This window comes from Thunnus thynnus, chromosome 2 (assembly GCF_963924715.1).
Source record: "Thunnus thynnus chromosome 2, fThuThy2.1, whole genome shotgun sequence".
NCBI classification, from domain to species: domain Eukaryota; kingdom Metazoa; phylum Chordata; class Actinopteri; order Scombriformes; family Scombridae; genus Thunnus; species Thunnus thynnus.
In genome coordinates, this window is record NC_089518.1 from 36,106,402 (window position 1) to 36,123,942 (window position 17,541).

At 40.9% G+C, this 17,541-nt stretch overlaps 1 protein-coding gene across 2 annotated transcripts in view; it reads right to left on the bottom strand.

Moving 5' to 3' along the window:
* Positions 1 to 17,541, bottom strand: part of fras1 (Fraser extracellular matrix complex subunit 1) — a 293,698-nt gene that overhangs the window by 75,896 nt on the left and 200,261 nt on the right. For both annotated transcript variants that reach the window (XM_067572464.1, XM_067572456.1), the window contains exons 28-29: positions 11,813 to 12,136; positions 314 to 473 (exon numbers count right to left, since the gene is read on the bottom strand). In XM_067572464.1, the coding sequence (XP_067428565.1) occupies positions 314 to 473; positions 11,813 to 12,136 (484 nt within the window). The remainder of the gene's footprint in view (positions 1 to 313; positions 474 to 11,812; positions 12,137 to 17,541) is intronic.

Consider the following 17,541-nt stretch of genomic DNA (forward strand, 5'->3'; position numbering starts at 1 on the left):
AACCAGAGACAAAGGTTGGGTTAAGGCTAGATTAGATATAAATTGATGGTTAAATTTAGAAACAAAATTAAAATTTTTGTATCAAGTTCAAGATTAGAGAGGGTTTAACAACATTTCCACTTTCCAAAATGACAAACAAAATGATTTCTGGAGTAAAAATAAAGCTCACAGTGAAGTATAAGTTAATATTTTGAGCCAGCTAAGTCTGTTTGATTGTGGAATATCAACACTTGAAAAGTATGCAAATGTTCAAGGCTGTTTTGACTTTAATCTCTTGACACGGTGTAAGATGTGAGCGTTAAAGAGCTTGTACCGTATTTAGGGTGACCGTCGGAGGCGAGGATGGTGTAAACTATGTCATCAGTGCCGACTCCCTTGTAGTCCGCCTGCAGGTATTTCTTATCCAGTCGCACCATGCCTCCCTCCTTCACCCAGGTCTTCGGCACAGACAGCACATGAGGAGAGTCGGCCGCCTGAAAAAGCCAATTACACACACATAAACAGTATTACAACAAGGTTTCAACTCTTTTAAAATTCTAAGCACCATTTAATATAGCAATATAAGAGTTCACTTGCTTTTTTTGTGCCAGTTTTGGTGCTCACTCTTTACTTCCAGTAGGGATGTGCAGAGATCCCAGTATTTGTATTTGTATCTGTATTTGTTGAGGCAGCAAAATTATTTGTATCTGTATTTGTATTCGAATAAAAGTGGCTTAAAAATCCTGTTTGTAAAATGTTAGTAGTTTGTAGTCATGTGACTCAAATGTATTTATCACACCTGTGAGTACTCAGCAGTTGTTCTGAGTGAACCTGAAGAAGCTACAGGCCAAACGCGTTGTTCGCTCTTAATAAAGTCACAGTAAAGTCGTTACAGTGTGCGGTGATTAATTTTGATTTTCACCTTATATGTTCCTGCGACCGACCAGCACCTGTCTGAAAATACTGGCTGTGCATGAGGACTTCTGTCCTTTTATCCCAGTATTTGTATTTGTATCTGTATTTGTTGAGGCAGCAAAAATTATTTGTATCTGTATTTGTATTCGAAGAAAAGTGGAAAGAGGCTTAAAAATCCTGTTTTTGTTTTTATGACACTTTGTGTTCATGAATAAACTACCTTACGAAGGAGGTCCCCACATCAGGTCTTGTATCTAACCCCAACAAATAATTTTTAAAATATTTGTATGAAACAAATATTCGTGTAAAAGCCACTATTTGTGCTTTGCCGAATAATGTATTTGTATTCGGGCACACCCCTAATCACAAGTTCTTCTAAAACCAAGAGTAAGTCAAGAACAATCCTCAGGCAGCTATTAGACCTGCTGTTAGCTTGAAAACCATCCTAAATACACCTGTTATTGGTTTTTCTTGGATACAGAGAAGCTTTCAATAACCTAATCATCCATTTCTAACCACCGTCTGTCCATTAATTTCTCCAGAACTCTGATTGACAAGAGTAAAATCCAATTTATCAAATGTAAACAATTTCAAGAACTAGACATATATTATCTTGAAGCAGTGATAGAGGGAGCATAGCACAATCTCAAGTTATAAACACAAAATTGACCTTGAAACATGGTAAACTGAGTATTACTCAAGGTAAAGAAATCCCATGTGAAATCCCTGTGGTGTAGGCACTGATGTATAAAGAGAAATATAGAAGCAGACTCTGTTGTTTGTTCCTCAGGTGCAGCAGCGTGATGCCACTTTTACTTTGTGTTGTCACAGACTGTGTAGCTGCTGTTATTCCACATCTGTTCTAACCTCAGGTTTATGAGTCCCAGGAGTCGTGAGGCTCTGTCAGTCAGCAACAGTGTCACCTGAGCACTAAAGCCCTGCGTTCAGCTCCACCAATCAAAAGTAATGTATCACAAAAGACTCGATGTGTTGTTGTTTCTCCGTTTAAGAGCTGCCAGGGCCAACTTTGGACTCAAGACTTATTTTTGTGATGCTGTATTGATCCGATAGAGTAACTCATCATTTCGGCCGCCCTCCCTCCCAAAGCAGAGAACAAAGAGCAGGATCAGCTACACAGAGCACACAGAGCTGGGTGATGATTCAGTGTCGCTGGAGGACATTTCATCGGGGCAGATGCCTGCTGTCAGGGAGGTTTTGAAACTAGACCTCTTACTCACAGTGTCACCTTGCTGCCTCAATAAAAAACAGGTTTGTCATACTTCTTCTTGGATATCTGTAAATCCAACCTGCTATTTATTCTGTAGGCAGCAGCATTTTACATCTGGATGAAGGATATGAAGCTATTGTGTGGGCTACTCTTGACAGTAAAACGAGACAACCACCAGAGTCTAACCCTTCTTAATTCCATATGTTAGCATGCTAACATTTACTGATAAACACAACGTAAAGCTGAGGCTGATGGGAATGTCATCAGTTTTGCAGGTATTTGGTCATAAACCAAAGTATTGTGCAAAGTCATCACAGTTTATCCTGAAGGGGACACAAATGACACGGCAATCTATCCAATGTCTACCTCATGGTGACTCTAGAGGAAAAGCTAGCGATCATCAAAGTCAGTAGGATCCATCTTCTGGGGACCATGAATGTCTGTACAAAATTTCATGGCAGTCCGTCTTATAGATGTTGAGATATTTCAGTCTGGATCAAAGTGGTGGACTGACCATCTCTAGAGCCATGCTAGTATGGTTGAACATCCTGTATAAATCCCTACACAATGATGAAATGTAATCACTTTTGATATTCATTTAAAATTAAGCTCAAAGGTAACAGTACGTACTTCCACAGTGGACGTTTTTCCACTAACGTACATTCTTACAAGAAAGAAATATTGGTCTTAAAATCTCAATAAAAGTGTTTTGCTAAAGTTAATTTTCAAAGGAAGAAACTTTGATACCACTTTCTTACAACCTTTATAAAGGCTTTATAATAACTAATGGCTTTATTAAGGTTAATAAGTAATTTACAAACATGTTATAAATGTGTTATAAACAATAATTAGTCATAAAAAGTAAAAAAAAATCCCTTGCTGGTGTTCATCCTCCAGCAGGACACGCTTGCTTTGTCTTTTTTAGCTCTTTATTATTCATCAGGAATAAACATTCATTCATAAACCATTTATTAACATTTATAACTGCAGATTTGATTGTTTATTAGTAAGTGAGACATCCATGAGTGTCTATTAATGGATTGTCAACATTTATAACTGGATTTTTACCAAATAGAAAGGATAAAAAATGTGATTTTTCACAACCTTTTCATGTCCATGGTTTCCATCTCATCTATAAATCATGATTAATACTTAAAGCATGATTAATAATTAGCAGGTGGTACAGAAACTTCCACGTTCATGTCAGGTCAGTTTTAGGTGAGTTCTTCATAAACTTCTTTGCTGAAAAAATGCACAAAGAGATGAAGACACACACATGGTTGACCATTTACCGCCGGAGATAATCAGTGCACTGTGGCAGGAGGTGGTAAGAGATTACAGGAATGTGCACAAGTGTGTGTGATTGCACGCGTGTGTGTTTTTGTGTATTTGTGTGCATATGTGGGTGTCTGTGTTTGCAGATAACAACCTGCAGACCATCTGCGGCTCTTCTGCCTGCCACTCGGCTGATCCAAATCACAGTATTTCAGTGTAGCAGCAGCAGCAGCAGCAGGCAGAGAATCACAGACGAGCGGTGGATTGCCATGGAAGCGAAAACACATAAGTCAGCATGGCAGGCTTTTAACTCAGAGGACCACATCATCCAGGAGATAATCAAGCTTTTCCCAACGAACACCAAGGTCCCTCAAGGACACTCAAATCCAGAAACAGCCCTCTCTACAAATAAAAGAGATCAGGGGAACCTTTTGAATTCACAAGTTTGCCAATACTTCTGATTTCCCCAGACTTTTTTGTGATTCTTTGTCCTGCAGCCGCATCCCGGCTCTTTTCCATGAATAAGACACAAATCTAATGAGTTTTCTTTATTGTATTTGGATTGCCCTTTTAGATAGAGAGACAGTTTAATCTCCTTCAGACAGGTGCAGAGAAAATGAAAGGCTTGTGAAAATTTCCCAGCTTTTTGACCTCTGGGAAAGCGAAAGTAAGAGACTAAATCTGGTTAATGAAATTTTAGGGTTGATAAGATAGAAAGTAGAGAGAAAGAGGAAAAACAGAATCCGCTTAATTCACCGAGTTCATTGACTTTTTGTCTGTTATTTAGCGCTTTTAAGCAAATCTTGGGATCTTGGGCGTCAAATGCCCTCTACTCTGAATAGTGACAATAACACGTACTATCTTTCAAAACTGATAATAAAATTTAGTTCTCAGTTTTGGATCTCATATGCAATCATGCAAGTATCTACGGAGGTACTTTTGTGTCTTTATTATGCAATCAAACAGAAAAGGTTTGCAACTGAAAAAATAGATTTGAGAGAAAAAACTATCAACACTGCAATCAAGAACTGTTTTATTGCAAGTAAAGTAAATCAAAGACTTTTGTTTGCAAATCCAAAAGTTTTGTTTGCTGCAGAGCTGAATCCAGTGGGAGAGAAGGAGTTTTGAAGTCCATGGAGGAGACAGAAAATCAATATGCATAACTTCCGTCTAAGTAATAGCAAGAATGTTATGTTTGAACTAGTGCATGTGTTGTTTAACGATCTGTGATGTTGTAATGGGTTAAAAAATACACGTTGTTTTGTCAGCCTGTCAGCTAGTCACTCACTCGTCATGGGAACCGCACATTATTCCGAAATAGTCCCATTGGACTGAAAGCCCATTTGTCTGACGGCCCATTATCCAAAAAAAAACAACAAAAGCCCACGGCTCTGAAAATACACACTCTGGAGTTGGAGTGACTGCCGGTGTTACACCATATTTGGTGACCCATCAGAGTCTGTGACCTGCAGTGTTGGGAGAAGTACTCAGATCCTTTACTTAAGTAAAAGTGTCAATACCACAGTGTAAAAATACTCCGTTACGAGTAAAAATCCTACATTTAAAATCTTCCAACACTGCAGGTCACAGGATCTGATGGGCTGATGATTAAATAATACGTATTTTTTAACCTGTTACAACATCACAGGCCGTTAAACAAAAGCGATCTACATGCATCAGTTCAAACATTCCTGCTATTACTAAGATGTAAGTTATGTGTAAATATACTTGCACATTGATTTTCTGTCTTCTCCACAGACTCCGATCGAGACCGGCCAATAGAGACGTGTCTTACATCTTTCAGTGAGATTCAGCTCAACAACAAACAAAACTTTTGGATTTGCAAACAAAAGTTCTGATTCACATTTTAACCACAAACTTTTTTTTTTCTTGCAATAAAACATTTCTCAAGCTCTCAAATCTATTTTTTGATTGCAAACCTATTCTGTTTGATTGCATAATAAAGACACAAAAGTACCTCCGCAGTGGCCAGATTGAGATGAAGGATTTAGACTTGAGTGAAACTTTGAGTCACAGAAACGAGGACAGACTTGACAGCTCTGATACTCAACTTTATTTGAGACCTGACACTCTAAAGACTTCACTTTGAAACTTGAAAGCAAAAAATATTCCCAAGTTTGGAACTGATAAAATCCAGGTCAGGCAGTTACAGGCAGACCTTGTCGTGAACCTTCATGCAGCTTTGAAATGAGAGGGAGGTTAATTTGATGGCAAAGATTCACAGACCTAAAAGACTCACTTATGCTTATAAAGACCTGACTTGGATTACTTCTTAAGGACCGCAGTCTCATACTTTTACTTCACTTTGGACTTGGACCTGCCTCAAAAGCTTTTAGAAGTGAGACTATTAAACATAACAAACATCAAACTGTCTGCTGCTTTGAAACTGCTTTTGACACAGGATGAGAGGAGCTAAGTCACCTGCTGATAAAAACCTTAATCATGTATTAATCCTGCTCCAACAAGGATTGTGATTTATTTACAACAAAATTAGAGAAATTCTTTGGTCACCCATGTTCACTTGTGTGCCCTAAGACTCTTTCTTTTCTATCTTTGTATTATTTTCTATTTACCTATAGCGTAGGGAGTGATGGAGGAGTTGAGTGAAGGTCATTAGCAGATGCTGCAGAAAAAATGTTTTTCATGGTCTAATGTTAGCCAAAATATATATAAAAAACACCCTAAACAACATTATTCTTCACTTATTCTTCAGGCTCAGTACTTTTGAGAGCTAATGCATGAAAAATGCATAATCAGAGACCTTTAAAGGGCTGTAAGCCAGCAGACCTGAGATGGACTGTAAATAGAGTCGAAGCTGGTCGGAGAGCTTTTGGCTGCAGTCCACAAAAACAGAAATAAATGACTTTGCAGAGATGGAGTCGGCGTCATCCATAAAACATCGGCTAGCTGCCGGCTGGAATGGTCATGCTGTTATAATGACAATAACATTGTCATCCTTCATAATTTCACCGGGGGGGGAGGGGTGAATCGGAAGAGCCGATGGACTTGTCAAACAGTAAAGGAAAGTCACAGAACGGAGATTGAATCCTTATCGGCAACATTTTCTAATTTACTCTCAGTGAAACAGGCAGCCGTGACGTCTAAAATGATGGAGCATGTTGGGGAAAGTAAATTTGATGGCTATGTGACACGGAGCGTTAACAACAACAACAAATCACAGCAAATCTCAAATGTATTCACAGACTTGGAAGCGAAGACAAAACAAAACCCCAAAGCAAATAATTTGACTTCACAATAATGACGAAGACAAGAGCTCAGCGGGAGAAGAGCTCAACTCAAACCACTCAGCCCTCCGCTTCTGCTTGATAACAGAGCTCAGCTATTAGCCTTCCAAAGCTGGACGGATGATCAGAAAAAAATATCTAATTCCCTCCATTTCTGCCGGGGAACAGAAGAGCCCCAGGGTCTCTCGGAGGCTCAAAGTGTTCTCCCCGAGACAGTAATTGAAAGCCAAGGGTCCTGCTTCCTATTCAGCCGAGCTCCAGCCCCGCTCAGGGCTCAGAGCTCAGTCCATCCATCAGTGGGTCATTACGGGCCTGATTAGTCTCCTGCTTTAGAGCCCAGTAATCCAACTTTCAGGAAGCCTATTGTCCCCGGCACAGCCTGGCATCGACAGCCGCTGCTGCTGCCTGGATGGTGGCCTTGGAAGTACAAAGAGTGCCACTAAGAGTGCCACGCTCTGAAAACTAAGGATTCATTGGCTTGAGTTTGTTAAATTCCAGGCAGAGCCAATAATCACTCAGGGTTTTACTTTTGAGCTTTGTAGAAGCAGTCGGGGTTCATGAAGTCATTATTCAGGTTTTCTTTAAGTAGATTTTGGGGTTTTTATTGCCTTAGATCTTACTTTTCTTTTCTTCTTTTTCTATTTTATGTTTTTCTTGCACAGCTCTCCTCCATGCCACTCCTCACAGTTTGGTGACCTACCAGTCTTGTGCACTTTCAAAAGTCACCTCCTCAGCTTGAGGCCTACAGTGTTAAAGCTACATTAGGCAACTTGGCACGCCGGCAGTTCCACATGGCAGTGGGAGGTTTGAACTTCAATTTGAGCTCCAATATCCAGAAATCCCGAGAGGTAGCGTCGGTAAACTGCACACAGCATGCTCGTGTTTACCACCCCAGCTGTTCTGTGATACAATTTATTAAAGACAACTAAGGAAACACAAGAGAGAAGTGATGTAATTTTGGAGAGTAAAGCTAGATAGATGGAGTGCAAACGCGCTGCTGTTGAAGAGGCACTTGGATATAATTTTTTACTGAATTTGCCACTTGTGTGCCCTATTTGAATCTGTCCAAACCCAACAGCAGAATGTATGCTCCTTGAAAATGCAGCTACTTTTTATGCATTATGTGAATAAGGAATATTTTCACACCGAAGCCTTGTGCAGTCATGAAATATAAATCTTCCTCCTCTTTTAACTTCACACCATCACTACCAGTGAAATGAGGCCTTTCTTTCTCTTCTTGAGTCCCAAAGGTGCTGGGACTCATCCGAAAAGCCTCCGACATAAATGAAGGGCATTCTCCTCCATCCTGCACTTTCTAAAGCACGATCAGCCCGTCCTCAAAAGGAAAAACGACGGTATAGGTTGAAAATTCAGCCAGCAAAAACAACTATATGGTTAAGTTTGAGAAACAGCCGTCATCTAGCTGCAATTATGACCCGTAGCAGTGACGCAGTTCAGATGACGTCTATATGGTGACAGGTGACAAATTTCTGGGTTGGGTGGATGCTAAATGGCAAATAGTGGACTTAGCTGCAGGACGCTGCTGTTCACTTACCGATTCCAATTGCAACCCTAACCCCTGACCCCCCAACCCTAACCCTAACCCCTAACCCCCTAACCCTAACCCCCTAACCCTAACCCCTAACCCCCCAACCCTAACCCTAACCCCTAACCCCCTAACCCCTACCCCTAACCCCTCAACCCTAACCCTAACCCCTTACCCTAACTCCCTAACCCCTAACCCCTAACCCTAACTCAAGTGATCATTTTAACCCAAATCATGATCTTTCCCTAAACCTGACCCTAACCCTAACTCCCTAACCCCTAACCCTAATTCCCTAACCCCTAACCCTCTAACCCTAACCCCTAACCCTAACCCCCTAACCTTAACCCCCTAACCCTAACCCCCTAACCCTAACCCCCTAACCCAAGTGATCATTTTAACCCAAACCATGATCTTCCCCTAAACCTGACCCTAACCCTAACCCCCTAACCCTAACCCAAGTGATCATTTTAACCCAAACCATGATCTTCCCCTAAACCTGACCCTAACCCTAACCCTAACCCTAACCCTAACCCTAACCCCTAACCCTAACCCCCTAACCCTAATCCTAACCCCCTAACCTTAACCCCTAACCCTAACCCCCTAACCCTAACCCAAGTGATCATTTTAACCCAAACCATGATCTTTCCCTAAACCTAACCAAGTGTTTTTGTGCCTAAACCTGACCAGACCTTAACCACAGCACTGTCACGCCATAAAACATAATTATTTTTTAAAAGTGATTTGGAAAGCACCGGTAGAGGCGGCATATTAGAAAATGCTCCTATGGGTCGTTCTGGAGTTTAATTATGAGGATGTGTTGTGCACAACAGAATGCAGCATCAGGACATTTTGCAGTAAATGGATACTGTTGTGTGTGTGTGTGTGTATGTGCATGTGTGAGATTATGTGTGTATATATGTGGGATGCTAGTGATTTACAGAAGGGGGGGAAAAAGCAGAGGAGTTGAGCCTGAAGCGCACCATCTGTATGTGGCCAGACAAACAGAGCTGCCCTACAAAACCAAACTGTGTGTGTGTGTGTGTGTGTGTGTGTGTGAGCAGAGAAACTGAGAGACAGAAAACAAAAAAAAATCACTGAAAAGTTTCTCTGGACAAAGGTTAGGATAAGTCTCCAGGAAATGAATGTATGTCAATGTAATCTAATGAAGTGACGACTGTGTGTGTGTGTGTGTGTGTGTGTGTGTGTGTGTGTGTGTGTGTGTGTAGATGTGTGAATCAGGGGTGTGTGTGTGTAGGCAATCTCCCACTGTGGAAGATCACTCTCCACAGTGGGAGATTGACAGAGCGGTGACAGGAGCACAAAGGAATGATGGAAGAAGACAGATGCCTGCAGGACACACACACACACACACACACACACACACAGGCATTTAGTATTTCAATACTTGTTAAGTCCCTCACTGACATTATACATTCCTACAGTTCCTTACCTTAATCATCACAAACACACGTCTAACTCAAGTCCAGGTTGCTTACAGCAGTTATGGAGCAACATTATCATTCATTTGTTTCTGTGCACTTGAATGTAAGTCCGATATTCACTGTGAGCCACGCCCAAACACATTATACACGTTGCTATTATAAAAATATATCGTAAAAATATCAGTTATAGCTGCTTTAAGCCTGAAACAGCAGTTCAAAATCAGCGGGAACCTGACAAAACATTCTTACTTCCTGAAATGTCCTTGTCCAGGTCAAGTACAAGCAAACACACAGACATTTACAGTATGTATCTGATGCTTGTCTGTCTAGACATCTTCAATATCGAAAGCTTGTCCTGCCTTGTATGTATGTATGTGTGTGTGTGTGTGTGCGCTCATGCTTGGTAACAAGCGAGCTGCCAAATTTTTGTCATGCTAGACACCCCTCCTCCTCCTCCTCCCCCTCCTCCTCCTCCTCTTCCTCCTCCTCTCTCGGTCATGGTGGCTGGCGCTTGTTGGCAGATAATTGCGTCCTTGTTGTAAAGAACCTCACAGGAAGCGATGACAGAAGAGGGGAAGGGACGGCTGCCATTTCAAAAAGGTCTGACCTGCTCTTTCTTTACAGTGGTTAAACACGCGGGATAAGTCTGCGCCTCGAGCAAACTATTTTCAGAGATAAAGTCAACAGAGAAATACCGTGTGGACACGTCAAGTGGAGAGTTGAAGCAATTTTAAAAGGGTTTAAAGGAATAAAGTGGATATAAAAGATGTTCAGATTGTGGTACCTCAGTTCATCAAAGAATAAATAATGTAACTCAAATGTACAGAACAAAATACAAAAGGAATATTTTCTCAGATCCAATATTATCCGCGTCTTACAACTACTACCCATGAATACTACATTACAAAATCCACTTTTAAGCCGAGGCAGAGATGCAGTTACCTTGAATCTGACCACTAAAATATTGTCCGGGTAATCATTAAACATCTCTCTCCTTTCCTGAACTATTGATCTTTGAACTTCTGGAAAGGAAGATACAGAAATTGGTCCCTGAGCTTCTTTTAGGAAATCAAACATACAAAAGGTGTTTATTTGGTATAAATCGATAATAACAAAAAAAAAAAAGTATTTTCATTTGGATTTTTTGTTTCCTGCTAAAAGATGAGTGAGAATATGTTTCCACTACAACACGGTGAACTCTAGATAGAAGAGGAAAGGAAACTACAAGTCTTATTATGCTGCATTTATAATAATAATCAGAAGTTTAATAAAATAATTTAGGGTGAAACTGCATCATGTGGAGCAACCTGGCAAAAAAAATGTTATGTAATTCATGCAAATTATTATATTATTAGTAATATTACCTGTTCTTTTGGACAATTGGAAATGTTTTTACACCATAAATACAATAAAAAAAGACACTGTCGATATTGAACCATGTAACATTTGATTCTTCTGTTATTTCACAGTAGAAATGATTTCAGTATGGATTTATAAGCACATGTACTTCTTGTAGTTTCACTTCTTTTTTTTTTACTGAATTCTTTCTGAACTTTTGTTCTTTTGGCTCCATCCCCAAGATGATGTATTTGAGAAAAAAAAAAAAAAAAAAAAAAATCAATTGCTCTTCTTCTTGACTGTCTGGGTTACAGTCTGGGGAACTTGGTGAAGAGACGCTTTGAGCTTTGAGGTCCAACACACTAATTTGGCTCAGCTGTGCAACACCCCGGAAAGAGCTCCATCCAGTATTAATGGAGGATCGATACGGGGACTTATGCTCTGGTTCGAACTGAGCCAACGAGGAGCCGGATGACTCTAAATTAAACACCAGAGAGCCATTAAAACATTTTTAAAGTTATGTTTTTTTTACTATTTAATTTTAAAATTTGTGGAAAAATGTTTTGACCTTCATGACATCTAATTAATTCTCTTCTCTCAGCCTGGATTTATAATTTTAGAAACGAGTTGGTTAACAGATATTAAAGGGGATCCTGCTAAACTACATTAAGTAAACAAACTCCCTCCGTATCAATGTGAGATTAATTCACATTCACTGAAAGCAGGAAGTGAAGGATAGTTGCTGTATAAAAAATCAATCATCAACTCTCAACATTCATCTCTCATCCTCCTCCTCCTCCTCTTCCTCCTCCGTCCAGCCTACCTTCTGATTGACGCGGACTTGGAGCAGAATATTCCGGTAGCTGTGGCCGTCGTTGACCTGCAGCACCGCCCCGTCCTCCGTCCCCTCCGAGCCGTCGTGGACGTACTGGATCTGTTCCCGCGAGAGCTCCTCTAGCTTGAATCGGCTCAGCACCCGGTCACCGTGGAGACGGGTCAGCCTGCCGTGGCGGGGCGGTTCGAGGACCATGACCAGGACGTCGGCGGGGTTGTCGGGGTCGTTGACCTGCAGGACGGACTTGGTGATGGTTGCCGGGGCGCCGCGACCCTCCACGGGTAAAGGAGAGAGAGTCACGACCCTCGGAGGCTGGAAAGGATAAAAAGAATGCTTTCATTATATTATCCTGGTGAATCCCTTCAAAACAAGTCCATGGACCTTGAAGCTGTATGTCCCTGAACCTCTCATGTACTGGATCATCCAGGATCCTGTGCAGGATAGTTTTTCTTACAAGGAGAACAAAACGTGGCCTGCGGCTTGCCGAGGGTCTTGAAATAACACCTTGTTTTTAGGGTAAAAAGCAAAGTTTGGGTTTTGAAACGCGCTGCCGGAGTAACACCGGAGAAAACCTTTTAAAACTTTCAGAGGCTGAGAGAGAGAGAGAGAGAGAGCACAGCAAGAAGACACAGCAATTTCTCCCAAAGACTCCCAATTGTCATCTTCTCCCAGGGGGGTCAGGGGTGTGCGGGGAGCCTTGGCATCCTGCTGCTGAAGGAGATGAAGAAGATGAAGGTGAAGGGGGGGGGGGGGGGGGGGGAGGTTAAGCAGGGTGCCTCATTAAGCTGCACTCAGCTGTACCTGAAGCCTCGCTGCTGCTGCAGGAGAAAAAGCTTCATCTCGTTAACAAAGTCATTTTACCGGCATCGGTGAGAGAAAGAGGCCTCCTATTGTGAGCAAGGTTATGACTTTATACAGAGCTCACTGTGTGTCTGTTTTCAAACCTCTATGCTTTTATGAAAAAAAAAAAAAAAGGGATTGTGGATATTTCTGGAAAGTGAGGTTGCTTTTAGCCAGTCCTCCATTCTTTGAGACACTAGATTGAGGTGCTTTTTGATATTATTAAATCAAATTACCCAGACACATGTAAGTGTCACATGTAGTGCAAAACCAACTCTCACCTCTCATTAACCTCTTATATAAAACCAAAGGCAGCAGTTTCCAGAGAACAAGAAACCTGCTGCTGCCTGCTCAGCGCTAAACAACAAACAACAAAGTTAGCGACAAGCTAAACTAGCAAGTGGAACATCTAAGCTGCTAAAGATCCTGATATTCTTCTCAGGAGTTGGTTATTTTTTAGTAGATGCAGTATTCATTTGTTTTATACATCTGTTTGTGTAGAGAATATTAAAATAATATATACACACTATCTCAGGGTTTTTCAAAGTTCTTGGGAAAATTGAAATTCAAGTCAACTTTATTTGTATAGCTCAATATCACAAATCACATCCTCTGTCTTTAGACCTTCACTAATAATATCCCGTACCTATGCATACTTAACTAACTACTTAACTAAAATAAAAAAAAACAATAAAATATCCTCATTAGGATAGAAGTACAGTTACATCTTTTGTCTGTTCATGTGTTTGAATGTCTGACACGCAGAACAACAAAGAAAGACAAAAGTAAAGGCTGGAGGCCAGAATATCAGCATTGATGTTGTTCATTTTAATAAACCAAAACATTTGTTAGCAGGGCAGCTTGGCAGCGACGAGAGCGCAGGTAGACATGCACGGGGTCGTCCCCGCGGAGACGCCGCTCGCTCTTGACACGGCCCTAAATCAAACCCGATGTCAAGCGAGGTGCTCCTAACAAGAGGGCTCGGGTCCAATTCTTTGACCTCGTCAGCTGCTGAGCTGAGCGAACGGGGACGCATGAAACAACTTGTGGAAAGTCATACATACATATTCTCCCTTGATGTTTTCCAACCAAAGTGACCTCAAACACACAAAGCTAAAACAAAGCACAAACACAAAGAGGGAGCATATTGTTATCCGTACAGCCCTCCTGCCATTCGGTAACAGATTTTTTAGACGTCGGAGGTATTATCTCCAAGAGACAGAGGAGCGGGGCCCTCTGGCGCACACCTAAATACTGTGTCGTCACCGCCGCGGTTTGTAGGAGGAAAACAAAAGATTTTGGATGTGTTGGAGGTGGTTGTGAGTGTGTATATGTGTGTGTGCTGCTTTTAAAATCGTGCAAAGACATGCTAGCTCACTAAAGGAAAACAACGAAAATCTGCCCCCCCCCCCCTCCCCCCGCCCCGAGGCAGATGAAAACATACACAAACACAAGCACACTCAGGTAGGAGGGCTAACCTTTTAGCCCTCACAGGTGAGGTAGAGGTAAGGTTCATATTTTGGGAGAGAGAGAGCTGTCATCACCCCTGAGGCTCTTAATGCTCTGCAGCACTTCAAAACAAAAAAAAAAAAAAAAAAAAGTCCTGCTTTTTGGGGATTTTTTTTTCATTTGCTCTTTATTTTGGTTTGTTTTTCCCCTGCTGCGTTCGTGCTGGATGATATTTTCAGAGGCACGACGGGTGGAGTGGAAGCATCTCCCATGTCGATATCATCCCCTTTCACATGGCTGTAAGCCTCCAGGTTTGTAACAATGCTTTTTATCTGCAGCTCCCCCCCCTCTCGTGTTTTTGTGTGCCATGTGTCAAGCAGACACAGCACAGCTTGTTGTACTGCTGTTTACCTCAAATGAAAATGATGGTGCATTAAAGTATTAATCATCACTGATCTTATAAACCTCCTCTTAACAGAAAGTTAGCCATATATCAGCACTGATTGACAGCTAAGGGGCAGTGCAGAAACTCAACAGCTAAGAGGGCTTAATGCTAAAAATATCACCTGAGCAAAACATAAAGTCTGAGAAACTTGCCACTTTAAGATGAGTTAGATAGAAATGTAGGCTAGAAAAATGTTATGTGTGTGTGTGTGTGCGTGTGTGTGTGTGTGAGACCACCTCTGTAGAAATACCATCAGCAGACTCTCAGAAACTTTCTTTCAAAAGAAGCAGCCAGAAGTGGGAGGGGGGTGTTGGGGGGGGGGAGGCTATCTACAGCTCAGATCTTTCATTCCTGAGGCTATTACAATCTGAGGTGCCCGCTGGCTGGCGATCTGATGGGGATTTCAATCAACAATTTCTTTTTCACAGCTTTTAGTTATATCAGGAGGGCCGCGTATGAACAAACGGTCTTTTTCTCCGTGGCCGTCCAAGCTTTATATTTAACCTGTTTCAACTGTGCCTTTTATATTCAGGGCAAAGAAGGCACTTGCTCTGGCTTTTGCTGAACAGTATGTGTGGATTCATATGAACTGAGACATACCTGAGTGTTTTTTCCTGTCTGTGCAGGACATTGTGATCCTTTCTGTGCATGTTTACTGCGGTCGAGTATGTTCTTACATACATGTTTTATGGTAAACATGTATGACTTTGTGTATTAAAGATGTAGAAACAGGGAGAAATATATTTATTTTGCAAGAAAAGGCATTAATGTGAACAACAAGCGCGCTGAAGGTTACATCAGTTTTCGTGATGCGCTTTGATGTAGACTGAAAGAAGCAATCTCGTGAGACTGCGTGTTTCTTTTTGTGAGAAGTTGTATGTTTTGGAGTGAAGAAGTTCAAAGTTTTTAAAAAAAAAAAGCACAGCGAAGTAGATCAGACAGTGACGCACTTGTTGTGGCTTGTTGTCCGTTGGGAAAGGGTCGATGTAACTGGAAAACCTTTATGTATTCTCACTATACATGTCCAAAAACTCTACAAAGATATTATTGCAGTAGAGTTAAGGCGCAAAAGTCTTGTGGTTGAATGTAATTTAAAAAAACAAACTCTACCAGTATACTGGTGGACAGAAATGACCTGCTATCAGTCAAAACATGCTCACTGAGGTTGAGTGTTGTGAATAAATTGCTGTTTTTTATTATCAGCTGGTGTATAATTGAATGCGCCCTGCAAACAGACCCAAATAACTGTATCTCCATTCAATCAGCGTCTGCAAGCAGCACTCTGAGCTCCGCGTCCGCAACACTCATTTACTCGAGGCTGACGCGAAGTTAAGAGAGCAGTCATGTGTGCTGCTCATCGTGTGGGCTTCGTCACCGCACGCACGGACCTTGAAAAGTAAAACTGAGCCTCTTAGGATCACCTGTATTCCTTTTTCTATCTGTTTATTTCAATGTTTTTTATTATTCATCCTACCTGTGACTCACTGGACTACACCAAAGCTACTTTTTAAAACAGAAAAATGTATGCTTGAAGTCTGTGCTTCATCAAAGATATGGATGATTTTCTTTTTCTTAGAAAAACACAAATGCACATTTTCAGTTTTGTTATGTTTCATCAACAATCTTCCTCTTCAGCTGCGTAGTCTCTCTCTGTTTTTCTCTTCCACACATCAAACACAGTAACACAGCTGTCACACTAACCCCATCAATAAATCTCCCACAGATGCCTTTAATCCTTTGTTCCTCTTCTTTTTGCCATATTTGTAGCAAAATCAGAGGTCAGCTCGACACTAGTCAAGCTGACATTGGCTAATCACGGCCATCGCTCCATGACATACCCGGAAAACAGTGGAGAATGAGCAGAATGAGAATAGATCTGTCAGATTTAGCAGATTAAATGTGGCTGCTGTGCTGAACTACTATGTCTCACAGTTTCTGTTTGTGATTGTTTATTATAACATATGTTTGTGTGCATTATGCTGATTATATACACTGCTAATGGATAACATGCTAATGGATAACATGCTAATGGATAACTTGCTAATAGATAACATGCTAATGGATAACTTGCTAATGGCTAACTTGCTAATAGATAACATGCTAATGGATAACATGCTAATGGCTAACTTGCTAATGGATAACATGCTAATGGTTAACATGCTAATGGCTTACTTGCTAATAGATAACATGCTAATGGATAACATGCTAATAGATAACATGCTAATGGATAACACGAGGTCTGAAGCTGCAAATCCTAGAGTTCACATAAAAATGAATAGATTGGATGTATTTTTATCACGTATTGAAGAGACCTCATTACTATTCGTCCATCTGTTTGATCATATGTTCAGCTGCATAATGTGATCATATTAGCTAGCTAACCATGGTATCTAGATGCTAGCAGTATATGCTAGCTGTCCTGTGCTCTTATCATTTAATTTACTGAACATGATTTGGATATTTACCCTTTTTAAATCTGTCAAAAACTCCATAAAAATCTAATTTAACTGAAAGATACAAGAATATGTATCAGTTTGACAGTCAAAAGGGCCGTGTGCAAACATCCATAGTCATTTATGTCTACTAGTAAAATAGTATCAATTAGTAGAGCACAGCGAAATAAACATAAATGCTATTTTTTTGTTCTGGTAATGGAAAATATCCACTCTTTATAGGAGTGGACTTGTGGTTGTGTCATTTCAATCCATCTGACATTGACCTGATTAAGGGGAACGAATGAGAAACTTTAAGAATTAATGCGAGAACATGCTCTTAATGCCCGACAGTCTTGAAGTCCATGGATGTTAGATGCTGAAAATTAAATGCAGTGTGTCTTCAAATATCATCTGTGCAGCGACATACACACAGTCCATCTCAAACTGGAGAGAAAAACTGCTTTTTTATGTTCCTTGTTCTCTCTGGGGCAAACTTTCTCCTACAAGGACACAAACATCGACTTGGCATTTTCACAGTAAACTAAATT